At 41.3% G+C, this 13,311-nt stretch overlaps 1 protein-coding gene across 1 annotated transcript in view; it reads right to left on the bottom strand.

Annotated features, from left to right (window-relative positions):
• adgrb2 (adhesion G protein-coupled receptor B2) overlaps positions 1-13,311 on the bottom strand; it is a 126,155-nt gene that overhangs the window by 38,016 nt on the left and 74,828 nt on the right. The window contains exons 16-19 of the mRNA XM_034545263.1: positions 10,382-10,508; positions 2,299-2,402; positions 1,846-1,948; positions 1,211-1,361 (exon numbers count right to left, since the gene is read on the bottom strand). Coding sequence (XP_034401154.1) covers positions 1,211-1,361; positions 1,846-1,948; positions 2,299-2,402; positions 10,382-10,508 — 485 coding nt within the window. The remainder of the gene's footprint in view (positions 1-1,210; positions 1,362-1,845; positions 1,949-2,298; positions 2,403-10,381; positions 10,509-13,311) is intronic.

The following is a 13,311-nucleotide window of genomic DNA, read 5'->3' as shown; positions in this document are numbered from 1 at the left end:
TATTCAGCATAATGCAGCCAACACTTTCAACACAAAAAACTGTTAAATTTTATTGTTGAAGAAAAACAACAACATCCTGCTACTTTCCATCACCAATTCCGGTCACACACCAATCAGCAGCCAATTCATGAAAGCGTCTTTTATTTGCTTTGCTGAAAGTTCTCTCTCACACAAAGAGTTCCTAGATCCAGCAACAGCAACCGCGAAAACGTGCAACAGCACCTACGCGTTACAGTGGATGCCACCAACATCCTGAATGGTCTCTTTCAAAAGCAGTAACTAAAAAAAGTCAAGCCATTAACCCACAATGCACTGGCAAGCATATTAGTATTCAAGCCATCTAGAGGAACGAAGTAGTAGTTTTATTGTACCCTATATTTAGAATATTTTTTGACTTTAAGGAGTGAATAGATAAGTTTCACATTCAGTTCACCTCCCTGTCGGAAATGTCTGTCTGTCTGACGGCAAGATAAAGTGGTGAAAATGTTCTAAATTTAGCGTCCACTCAAAGTGATATCGTTTTCTTTTATTTGGGGCTGACTTTTAGTTGGCTGAAATGTTGCTGCTTCGCCTGTCCACAGGAGCATATTGCTTTGCTCTTGAGTCGGTACTCCTGCCCATTTCTTCAAACTGGGGGCATTCCAAGCAGCATCTACAGTAGGTAATACACAGACGATGGATGATGCTTCATTTGATTTGAACCAGTTGGAAATGTCTACCGGAACGCCGGCTGAAGTCATATTTCAGACTCCAAGAGTCGGACGAACAGCGTTGCATCGTCATCACAGAGAAGTCGGACGTCCTTGGATGTATGACTGATTTGATGAGACCAACCAAAGTCAGACACAAAGCATGCGTACAATACCGGTGTAATGTGTAGTTATCTACTAGTATTGCTAATAATAGCTAACCTGGCTGGAGCACACACCAATTACGTTTTCCAACTTGTTGAAATGAAATGCAGTCAACTGAGTGAGACATGACGTTATTCAGATTGCTGAGAAAAATGAAAGGCACCATAAGTACCTCAGACAATCCCATTGCAATCCCTTTTAAAGAAGACATTGAGTGTGTGCACTCAACGTTCTCAAGGATACCTACAAAGCGACAGTAATTTGGGCAACATAAAAAGTAACCCTTGAAACAAGGTAATACTGTACGATTTCAAGCATCACAATTTTCAGCATCAAATAAAGACCAAAGTACCCACCCCAGCCGAGGCACAGGAAACGCTTGCGAATGAGTCGTGACCTCATTTTGCCAATGACGGCCAGATAGGACTGCCACGCCTCCGTCAGCACCCAGCAGAAGGATGCCAAGAAGAAGAAATGCAGGAAGGCGGCAGTCACAGTACAAAGACCCTAAGGAGAAAAATAAAATCAGAGAGGAATAAAACCGTTGGAGACATTGTTACAAAGAAATTTTAAAAAAAGGCAGTTTTGTAAGAGGTGTCATCGTAAATCATCTCTTAGGGCTGTTCAGACGAAGAAAACGAAAACTCCGCAAAAAAAAAAGAGCATAAAAGGATAAAATGAGTCTGATGAAGCTAATATTGTTCAGAAGAACAAGAGTTCAACCTGGCTCTGATGTGCTTCATAAAGAGATCGATACTGAGAGCTGCAGTGCAGTGCAGCTTAGTCAGAGTACTCAGAGTGCTGTGTGCCAACTCAGGCTGCCACTTTGAGAACTCAGCTGTATGAACCTCCACTTTTGTTTCTAGCTATTGTAAAAGGCTTGGACAAGAGCACTTCTACTGGGATCATAACTGCGTTTACTATAGTTTATGGTGGAAATCCAGTTGCTATGTGTGGGGATTTTTTGTCTCTATGTTGTTCTGTGCCTTACCTTGCTAAGCGTTTGAGATTGTCCCACCAAAATCAATAAATTGGAGGCCAAGATGGAGAGGCAAAAATTCACCAAGATTATGGATCTCTCCGAACGTATGTACCTACAGAGTAGAGGGAAGAGAGAGAGAAAGAGAGAGAGAGAGAGAGAGAGTAGAAGAGAGGGGACAGACATATGAGATAAGTATTAATGACAGATTGACAGACTGAACAGTATCCGTTTGGACAGTGTACAGAGTCATTAGCTTGATTTTACCATCTGTCATATGTGGTACTAAAAACTAATCACCACCCCCCCTGCTGTAGTTGAACCATTTGTTCCTTATTAGGCCTCATTGGAGTGTTGGCAGGATACACACAAACTGCAATCTTTATGTATTGGTGCTGTATAGGAGCCTGAATAGTGAGAACAATCTCCACTGTCTACCAGTGCATGTGGTGTGTGCACATGTACCTCCAGAAGGCAGCGTAGATTAGCAGCAGGATGAGAAGAGCGGTGCAGGAAACGCCACAGCCCACCATGAGGGGCACAGAGGGCATGCTGGTAGGACCCATGTCCTGAGGAGCGTGAAAAGGAATGGAGGAGAAAGAGAGAAGAAAAAAAGGATAGTTAATTATTTCTGGAAGATACAGTATTATCCCACACATGTCCCTTGCTTGCTTTCATTATATAAAAGAAACTACGTAGGTAATTTTGAGTCACAGGGAAATGGTAGTTAGAGCATCCTCAGCTTCTGTCATGTGACATTTCCAAGTGAAATGAATATGTGTGGTATATAGTTACAATATTAACTTAAATCAGATCTGTCAGTTCGTAAAAAGAATGTGTGATATCCAAGCGCACACCTCCAACTATGATATTGATCTGCTAGTTACAATCAGCTTGTATGAACAGAAATCCCACTGTGAAAGATTGTGAAAGTTCTAAGAAGATAAACACGGATAACTCCAAGACCAGAAAACACCATGATAGCGACCTGTCAATCACAACGTAGCCACGCCCTACAACATAGCCTGCATTATCGTCTGTTTTACTCTCAATTTAACCATAATTTACTAAATGTACTAAATAAGCTCCATTGAAGAAGACTAACCATACACTCATATTTACAATAATTACTGAAATAAGTGAGAAAGTGAGAAATAGTGTCATTTTCACGTTGATTTCTCATAGACAATCGGACTACTTCTTGAAATCAGTGGAAACGCCCCAATGAGGGCTATTAGAAATAATGCATTTTTCAGACCTGCGGCTTCCCTGCCACCTGTCAAAAACATTGCACCATTTGACAGTTAGAGAAAAGAGAGTGCTATTTACAAGGCAACAGCCTGAATGGTCAAATGAAGGGTGAACACATGTTAATGTTGTATCCCATATCAAATATCATCGTGCAAAAAGGGTATAAGAGCCCATAGCTAGATAGATAGACAGTTACATGACTTTGTGTGTGAGGGAGAGTGACAACTAATTGTAATAAATCTGGTTATATTATTTGTCTTTCTAGATTATTGTAATTGTAGCCACACTTCCTACTTTGCAGTTGCACTATCAATTAACTATTGTTCTTCCTTAGTTGTAATCACTTTGCTAGCCCTTCCTAATTACACTGTACCTGACGATTCTATTCAATTATAGGTTAGATGGAGCTGGATAATAACACATAATTACACTAATGTGAAAGTTCCTGTTTGTTGGAAGCATCTGAACCACTTTGATGACACTTATGCAACTTTTCTTGCATCGCCTAAGACAATGTTATTATACTGATAGTTTGAAAGGACTGTTATTCACTCTTAAACATAATGACCTATTCATGTAACCAATCAAATGCTGAGGTAGATAATGTACAGTTGATGCTCGCTGTGCGCCTATCCATTGAATAATTTCAGATGTACAAGGATAAAAGCACTGAACCATAGCGCATGATTGAACGATGTAGGTCATGATGTATAGCGGACCTCCACTTTGGCTCTCTTCCAAGGTGTGCCTTTTTAAGGGATGAGGAGCAGACAAATGAAACTGCATGGAGAGCATATACCCCGCCGTGTCCCAAATGGGCTTAATGTTTGCCCCGCTTTCACGTTCTCAATCACACAATTTACCTCAATTTACCTCCTATGGTGTCTAGCCTTCCCTTTCATCCCGACGATTTATCACAGTACACAGACACTGCACAAGATGTCTTTTATAGCAAATAAAGTGCATACTCAAACACAAAGGCTAGATGTTCCAAGTAATTGAAAGTCAATGTTTGAGCTGCATGAATGTGGTTGTGTGTCTATTCAAGATGAGCCGAAGGCAGAGGAGGAAAGCAAGACTTAAGAAAGGAATAGAGAATGCATACTGAAAAGGAGAAGGAGATGTTTAGAGAGAGATGGAGTGGGAAGAGTTGAGAACCACTAAGAGAAAGCAAAGAGTTGTAGGAGGGGAAAATAAAGAGAAAAGAAAACCATACAGTCAAAGCAACTCTTTTAGTGGTTTTCCCCTGGCTCATCAAAGGAAGCCAATTTCTCGAGAGGAAAGTTGAATAGTATGGAATACCAATATGGCGTGCGCACACAAAAAACACTAGGAGGAGAATGGGGGTGAAACATAATCAAAACCACTTAATACAAAAATAGAGGGACCCACAAAAAAAAGAGAAAGTATGAAGAAGAGAGGAAGACAACAGGGACTCAGTGTTTTTGATGTCCTTTCGAGACGAAGGTCAAAGGATATCAGATCCAGATCAAACATGCAGGATACATTGGGAATGACAAGTGTGTACACACACGCTCACATACGCACACAGTAATGTAATAAATTACATTTGTAATAATAATGATAATTATTATTATTAAATTACATTTGTACTTGGGATTTACTCAATATAGTCAGTTCATTGGGTTAATTTGTTCAGTGATCTGAACAAAGTGTTCTTAATCGGTGTGGTAACGTAATGTTTGTTTGTGTGTGTGATGGGACTAAGTGTCTCATTTCATAATGTGATGCTACAAATAAGGAAATTAAAAAAAGAAGAGAAAAAACAGGAAACGCCCACACAAACAGACTGACAAATACAACACATCAGGCCTGAGGCCTTCAGTGTCAAACAAATGCCCTTCTCTAAATATAGTTGTATTATGTTGCAGTTGGAAGGGGTAGTGGATGTGTTGTGTGTGTTTGTGTGCGTGAGAGGTATGTGTGTGTGAGAGAAGAGAAAAGCACACAGAGAGCGCACAGATTAGAAAGAGTGTGCTGAGGCTCTGCTGTATACGGCCAGGCTCCCCCGGGCAGCTTGGCTACCATGTGATGGAGAAGATAGCTATTTTCAGCTCAGGAAGTTTAACCTACTTATCTCCTCTCACTGACACTGCTTTACCCTCCACTCCTACCTATCCTGCTACCCAGCCTCCTTGTTTCCTTTCTCTCCCTCGGTGTGTCTCCTCTTCTTCCCCCAGTTCCTCCCTGCCTTTACCTCTTACTCACACATCAGCGGTGGGTCTTTCCAATCCTCCTCACTACTCATTTTCAATTAACTCTTCGTGGGAGATCATGAAGATTTACAATGCTGAGATTATAGAAAACAAAACAAAAAGAGTACTGCAAATGCATCTTTTAGTATAGGAGCAGTTGCAATACTCCATAGGACATCTTGCATTAAATGTGTGTCTCAGTGTACTCATTGCCATTTTGTCCATGTGATGTGGTGTATACAGTAGTCCCACTTTGGCAGTGAAAATGCTAACTCTTGGAAAATCCTCAAAAAGTCCATTTCATACTATTAGCTGTTCTTTGAGGCTGTACTTAATGCAGTGCTAATGCAAGTATGCTAATACCATCACATCAACAATGCTATCAGGCTGATGTTCAGCAGGTATATTGCTCATCATGTTCCCCAGCTCAATGAAGCTCGTTAGCATTTAGCTAATAAGCACGGCTGAGGTTGATGGGAATAGTGTTAGTTTTGCTGATATTTGGTCATAACCAAAGTACAGTTGGATCTTGCTGTATGCTACTTGTCTTGTACTAAACCCTGCATAGAAGAAGTCAGCAAGTATACAGCTAGTGGTGTATTTAGCAGCTGAAAGGCCAGATATCTCCCCAAGGAGTTGGTATGAAGGAAAACAGAGCTAAAATGAGAGTGAGTATTAGACCTATATTTATTTTTGTCAAAATGCTAATTAAATGCTAAAACAATATTTTAAAATATTTCAAAATTCAGCAGTCGTACGCTCCCACACAAATACAGTTAAAGGCACAGGCATACAACTGCACTCGAACACCCATCCAGACTGTGCCACAGCAGAAAACTCCCCATCTTTCTGATCTAGTGTGCCTGCTACTCCGTTGTGTTGCTGTCATGGCATTCTGTAAATACTACCTGCGATATGCTGAATCAATTCAGCAGACCCTTTTGGGGTTTAACTTGACAGCCTCTGACTTCGGTGGCCTGAACACAAACCATATGTCTCCTGTCAGTGTGGGACAACGTGGAGAGCTGATAGAGGGACTTCAGTTGTAAAGTCGTCATATCAAGTGCTGGCCTTATCTTCAGGTCATTTCTAAGCACCATTTGAGTTTTGCACTTTTTGCTTCAGGAAAATCAGCTACCAAACATAAAGCATAACGTTCTAAATTAAAGCCAGTAGCAAGATACACCAATTATTTTTAAACCACATTGGCCCAGCCAGACTATAATAGGCCTTCTTGGTACACACAAATCGGATAATATTTTAATCACAAGGTCACCAAAAGGGCATATCACCCTCTGCCGTCTGCTTTCTAAAAAAATATATATATATTACACAAAGCAAGGAAACACAAAATTAAATATAAGCAAATATAAACCAAACTGTTCTTGACCCCCTAGTAATACTTGGAAATTCTTGTCTCAAAAGCTTTCCTCATAATTATCTAATTATTCATCAAATCAAATCTATCACACCAAGGGTCAGCCATTATGCATCTTGAGCCAGAGAAACACCACGATAATTTCACCTGTATACTCTCTCATCATCTCCCTTGTCCCTGACTAATCTTAATGCAACAAAAAATCCAAAGATTGTAATGCAATTCCACTCAGAATTTCTAAACACTGTCAGCTATAATAACTTAAAATATGAGCAGCCTTTCTGGCGCTTGAATCACCGCTCTCATCCGTCCACGGTCAATTCAGGCACTTTCACCATCCTTTCAAAATAAAAGACACAGCTGTGTGATATTTTCATTCTGATTAGGTGCTGGTGAGCGCTAATGACAGCGGAGGAAACATACTCGAGTGGACCCAATCATCTCCCCCAAAAGTTAGCCTGGCAGGCAAAAGAAGCTGTGGGCAATCGTTTACAGCAGAGGGAGAGATCACTTCACATATTGTTCTTGCTTTGATGCAGTAATTGCCTTATAAATTAGTTATGTAAATGCAGAAGGCACCCCCTCTCCTCCTAGCCAATGTGTGTGTGTGTGTGTGTGTGTGTGTGTGTGTGTGTATGTGTGTGTGTGTACTCATCCACATTGAATGGATCAAGGTCTCAGGTGCTGTTTGAATCGCTAACCTTCTCCCTCACGTTTCTAGTTACCTGCTGAGGCAAGCACAAGCCATGAATCCCACTGTGACTATGAAAACAAGTTTGGGAGACGCATCTGAAAACTGTGTGCTGACAAATCTGAACTGAAGAGGTATAACTCACTTGATAAACTTGGGGGACTAAATGTTAAACAGACTTTTATAAAGCCAATACAATCTTCTACTCCGAATCCCATAACCCCTGTAATGCTGCTGAGGCAGTGAGTCCAGACATATCCGTTGGGGTTGTGTTCCCACTGCAGTCATTTGGGGAATTAAGGGGCTTGGCTTATAGTATGGCTTCCTGACCTCTCTCAATCAACTGCTCTTTTACCCTCTTTCTCCTCCATTTCCCCAAAGTAACAACCTCTGCCTTGTGTCTGATAGTGAAGGTCTCTCTACAGACAACAGCAGAATACACACACATAATATGTGTATAGGCTACACACGCGGAAATCTCAGAGGCTACAGAAAGTAAACAGGATTAACTGGCTATCCCTTGCTCCACTGTAAACTGCCTGTAATGGCAGCGCTGCTTCTAAATCCCTCCATCTCTTTCTCTCCCCCTCCCTCCCTCCCTCCTTTTTCTATTAAACATGGAGGTTAATCCTCAACCCCCCTTGTCCCTAGCGCCGTGGCCCAGGATAAGCTGTCAGAGCTGGGCTGCTGATACTCAGCAATGCTCCAACAGCCACACAGCCTGGACACAGCATAGTGCATAGTGTGTGTTTGAGTGTCCACATAAGCATTGTTGTACATGCACCCACACGTGTGCGTGCGAGGGTGTATAAAAGTGCAAACATCCATACTTGTCTGTGTTTGCATGTCTGGGTGTGACTGGGTCTTTCCCTCGTCCTTTATAGAATCCAATGTCCGGTGGAATAAAAATCTGTGGAGGACCCCGAAGCAACAAAGTGAACTGAGCACTTTGCCACAGCAGCTCCTGACTGAAAGCCCCGGACACAGACAGACTGACCCATACCTTCAGGTCCTCCGCACTGGGTAATGGGTGGCTGAATGATGAATCACTAATGACTAACACGCTTTTCACAGATATTACAAAGAAGTCAATTTGTTTTCTCTCCTAGCCCTCATTCACCAAGCACGGCCGACCTGCTTGCTGTGGAAACAGCAAAAGTCAATATTGTTCAGTTGGAAAAGGAGTCACAGGAATCAGAAATAGTGGCTGGAATGATCCATTCAGAGCATAAGCCACAGCCATCGTGTTTTCCTATATAATGGGAATTAATGTTTCCCCTAGCTCTGTAATAGTTTCCAGACCTCTGTGAAGTAATTCAAGCTTTGAGGGACAAAACAATGAATAACTGCAGTACTTCCCCTGAAGGCCATCACCTTATTTTGACCCTCTTTACACTTAATGAAAAGAGAAACGGCAAACCAAATAAAATAATGACTCCTACAATATGGTATTGAGATCCCCCAACTGAACATTGGACGTTTTTATCCAAGATAAAAGTATACTCAGCCCCTTTAGCTTTAGCATATTGCTGTTGACACAAGCAAGGTAGAGAGAGAATGCTGTGTAAAAATAACCACATGGAGAAAACAACGGTCCCTATCATCACAAAGAGTTGTGAAGTTGGATGAGCTACCATATTTCTGTCGCCCTTGGTTTTGGAAGTAAATGACCCATTGTTTGTTTTCTGGAAATGTTAAGTCACTCACAGTTGGGGAACTTTCATGGCTTGGGGCATGAAAGTCTCAAAGACAGAAATAATTAAGAGAGTCAAATAAATAAATAATGTCTAGTTATTTGATAAAGCTGTTCAAGCAAATACACATATTATAAGGTGAAGTTTTTACTATGACTGCATATATGGTGCAAAACATCCAATTCCAATGCTTTAAATTATTTCATGTGCACCTTAACAGTGAGGAGACCCCATTTTCATATTTGATGCAGAGTGTGTATCAAGGGCCAAGAACGTCTTAACAGTCAAATAACAGCAAAGCACTGCACCAGTGGAGGCAATGTTTTAAACTGAAAAGGTTACGAAGGGATATATGTCCAAATAAGTACTGGACACTACTTAGAGCATCTCTGTCTCTCTTTCTTTGTCTCATTCTCTCTGTCACATGAGATAAGTCTGCCTTTTCTGTTTCCTTCCTAAAATCCTCCGTTCCTCACAATCCCTTTCCATTTCTGTGACACCTGGGGTAACCCTCCAGTGGCGACTGGGGATCTGCCTAGCCGGCTCCATTTTCATACCGAGCCAATAACAAAAATAGTCCCAATAGATTCAAGAGTGTGCCAACAAATTTTAGTACAGTTTTGTTTTGTGTTGTTTGTCAGCAGGATTAGAGAATGAGTCACTGGTCCAATTTTCACCTGGTGGTAAGAGTGTACCAAGGAAGAAAACTGTAGATACATAATTAATGAAGTCTGTTGGACGAGCTGTCATTTTTTTTGGACGTCCATTAGCACAACTACAAGAAAAGGGTCACTGTATCAGAACAGACATTACCCCGAACTTCTAAAAAGCCTTCTTTTATCATGTCAAACACACACGACAAGCCACCTGAACTATTTATAGAAGCGCAGGTTTTTTTTTGTACTACAGGCACAATAAAACCGACACAATAAAAATGTCTTTCTCTTGACACTGACCAACCTGACCTTTACTTAGTTTAAGAAAGAAAGAAAAAAGTTGCATGATGTGAAGAGTGACTGTCAATCTACTTGAGACAAGCAAAGGCACTCTGATCAAAACGGCTCCTTATTCTGTAACGGTGTCAAACCTTGACGGCATCCGTTCTAGTCTGCGCCCGTTTTTCTTGGCAGCGGTGTCAGCAAAGATGCTTGTTATGAAGTAAGAGAGCCATAAAAAGACAATAAATGTCAGCCGTAGCAGCCTGTTGTATCGTGCAGTAAAGCCATCTCATCAGCTCCCTGACCTGGCCCCTGGTAGCCGTTGCCTTGTTAGCCCCTAATTCCCACCAAGTACATCAAGATATGCAGAGGTGACTCACCGGGTCTTTAGCTTGCTGTGCTAACACGGCGTAGGTGGAAATCCTGCTGCACAGGCATTTGGTGTGGACAGTGGTTGACGTGAGAGTTTGGCAGCCTTCTGTGCCCCAGTTTTCTGCGCCAGCTTCCCTGGAGGTGGGGAGAAGGGGGGGGGGGGGGACATTAACAGTGACTGTTAGACAGAGGGGGGAAAAAACAACGTGACTAAAAACACGTCACTAGGAAGTTCTAACTCAAAGAAAGGGTGAAAGAGGGACAGGAAGTTTCAGAGGGCATCAAGTTCACCCATTCACTCTATAGGTTTAATACGCAGTCATCACCGCTCATGCAAACTGACTCGTGCTCTTTTTTCTCCCCTGCTGGCATAAGAAACCAATGTCGACCGCACAATTGTTCTCGAGTTCTCTCCGTGTTTAGCACCCTAAATTTCCGATCTTTGTTCTTACTTTTCTCGAGGACGGATGAGAAAGGGTTGCATCAGCTAACGGTAAACAAAGACCAGTGCGGCTTAAGTGGTGGATGGGGATTATTCTGCACTAAATGGTCAATTGCTTTGACACATTACTGGGACAAAGAGTGCCTGGAATCCGCTTCCTTCGACTTCCCGCTAACTGCCCTCAATAGAAGGTTGAATGTGGCGGTCGATCAATGAGATTCCACCTGAACTGATTACCGTGGTAGATCACTCTACACCTTAACCTGAAGTTTAACCCTGGATATGCATACATTCTAGCTATCAGAGACAGGTGGATACATTGTGGGAGAGCAGCTACAGAGGTGTCTTGATGGGGCCAAGGAGGCCAACTCCATGGCTGATGGGTAATAAGGCAGCGATTAAATTCTTACAATGAGTAATGAGATCGTACATTCACACACTATTTTCCGGCAAAACAGTTTGGGATATTTTAAATGAGAGATTTCATGCGTTTCTTTTTCCCCTCCGGTTTGACGCCCGTGGGGCTCTCTTATGAAAAGGTGATGTAAATTACTACTGTGTAGCAGTCAGGATTTAGCACAGGATTTTGCAACATTTGAGTGGGAATCTGATGACATTTGGGGTTTGTTTGGCAACTAATTAAATCTGACTTCACTGTAATGAATAACACCTAAAGTGAGTTCACTCTAATGAATAACACCTACATATGTTATTTTATGTTATTACTTTGATTGTTGAATTTGTAATGACAATAACATACTGAAGACCTGTGCTTTCAGGGGCTACATGAATAATAAATACTTTTTAATAGTATAAAAAAGGGAGGTTTTGTTTTGGGAGGTCAACAATTATAAATTTGTTCACGACAGAAAGATTTGTCCAGCAGAAAAGATGAAATAATTTGCTATTGCAGACAACACGTTGTACACTGTTGTTTCACCACTAATGCTCTAATGGAGAACTTAATTACCTCCTGTCAAGCTAAAAGCAATGAGCACCCTCAACAGTAAACAGAGAGAAAAATAAATCTTGCCTATATATGGACTTCACCATATTAACATTGTATGTGTTACCCTGCCTTTTGAGAAATAAGAGAAACACAGATAGTTTAAGATAAAAAGATAGATGCCCTTCTTCTATACAACCTAAATCTTTGAGTTGCCTTGTTCTAGGATAAGTTAGATACATCCGATTGTATGTGGAACTCGAATATGGGGAGACACAAGAAAAATTACCAGCAGCTCGTGCACGGCGTATGCTGGGCACTTATTTCTTTCCTCATTTCACAGATGTACAAATGAAATACAAATCAGTAATAATGCATTTTTAACTTTTGTGGTTTTATTTTATTTAAGTTTAGATGCAAAACCAGAAGTCTTATTTTGATATTACTTGCCATCTATTCATAAGTAAATCAAGTATACATCACATTTTTCTGTATCGTGGTTTCTTTTACAGTCAATCATATTGTGCAAACAAATGGTTAACCACCTGCCATCGACACCACGTTAAACTCAACACCGTACAATACATCACTCACATACACTTCTGCTCTGAAAGGCCACTCAAATATGATCAGTGTGATGCTAAATGACAAGAATGTGTCAACATTTATCCACAAAGGAATGCAGACACACACACACACACACGCGTACACGCACGCACCACAAAACTCATAATGTCAGTAATGACTTGTGAGTATAATTCCCTGATGATAATCATCAACACAGTGCCACTTCAAAGACTCAAGATCGGAAAACGACAGTGGAGCCTTCAGCTTGTCATGTAGCAACATGGTGCACGGCTTTGTGTGCGTCTCAGAATGGAAGGGAACGAGCACAGTGAATGAGAGAATACGTGCACTTGTTACCTTTTATGAGGGAACTCCTCGAGTGTTTTCATTTTGTGAGGTATTTTGGGGTTACATTTACATTTCCTCTATGAATAAAAACATCTACATGTGGAATGCACAACAATTACAATGTTTTAATCCGACGTTAATCCATCCATGGATAGAAAACATGCGAGTTGTGTGTAGGAACTCCCAAGAGATGTCAAGTAAAGTATCGCCATATGTACTCTGACTACATGCCATGTGTAACCAGAGTACATATGCATGTCATGCATTAATGATTGTGTGGTATGGGCAAATGCTGCATAACGAATTATGTATGTCAGTTGATGTATAGTATACTAGATGCACATGTGAATGCATGCATGGCATTCAGTTACTGACACAAACTTTCTAACTACATGCAAGGAGACACACATCAAATATTCTATGCCAGTCTGGCGGAAAAAAAGAGGAAGTTGGGCTAATGAGACAGTCTGACAGCTCACAACAGGGGGGCCCCCGAAGAGAACACACACACACACTCACGCAGAAAGAAACGCTATCTGTGACCTCTTTGCTTTGGCTGCTGAATTTCCAGCTTAATTGAGCCTCCGATTTGATTGTTGGTATTGATGTCTATCAGCAAAAAAAGCCAGCTTTGA

This window comes from Cyclopterus lumpus, chromosome 11 (assembly GCF_009769545.1).
Source record: "Cyclopterus lumpus isolate fCycLum1 chromosome 11, fCycLum1.pri, whole genome shotgun sequence".
NCBI lineage: Eukaryota > Metazoa > Chordata > Actinopteri > Perciformes > Cyclopteridae > Cyclopterus > Cyclopterus lumpus.
Note: the sequence above shows the minus strand (reverse complement) of the source record. Positions and strands in the feature narration are given on the sequence as shown.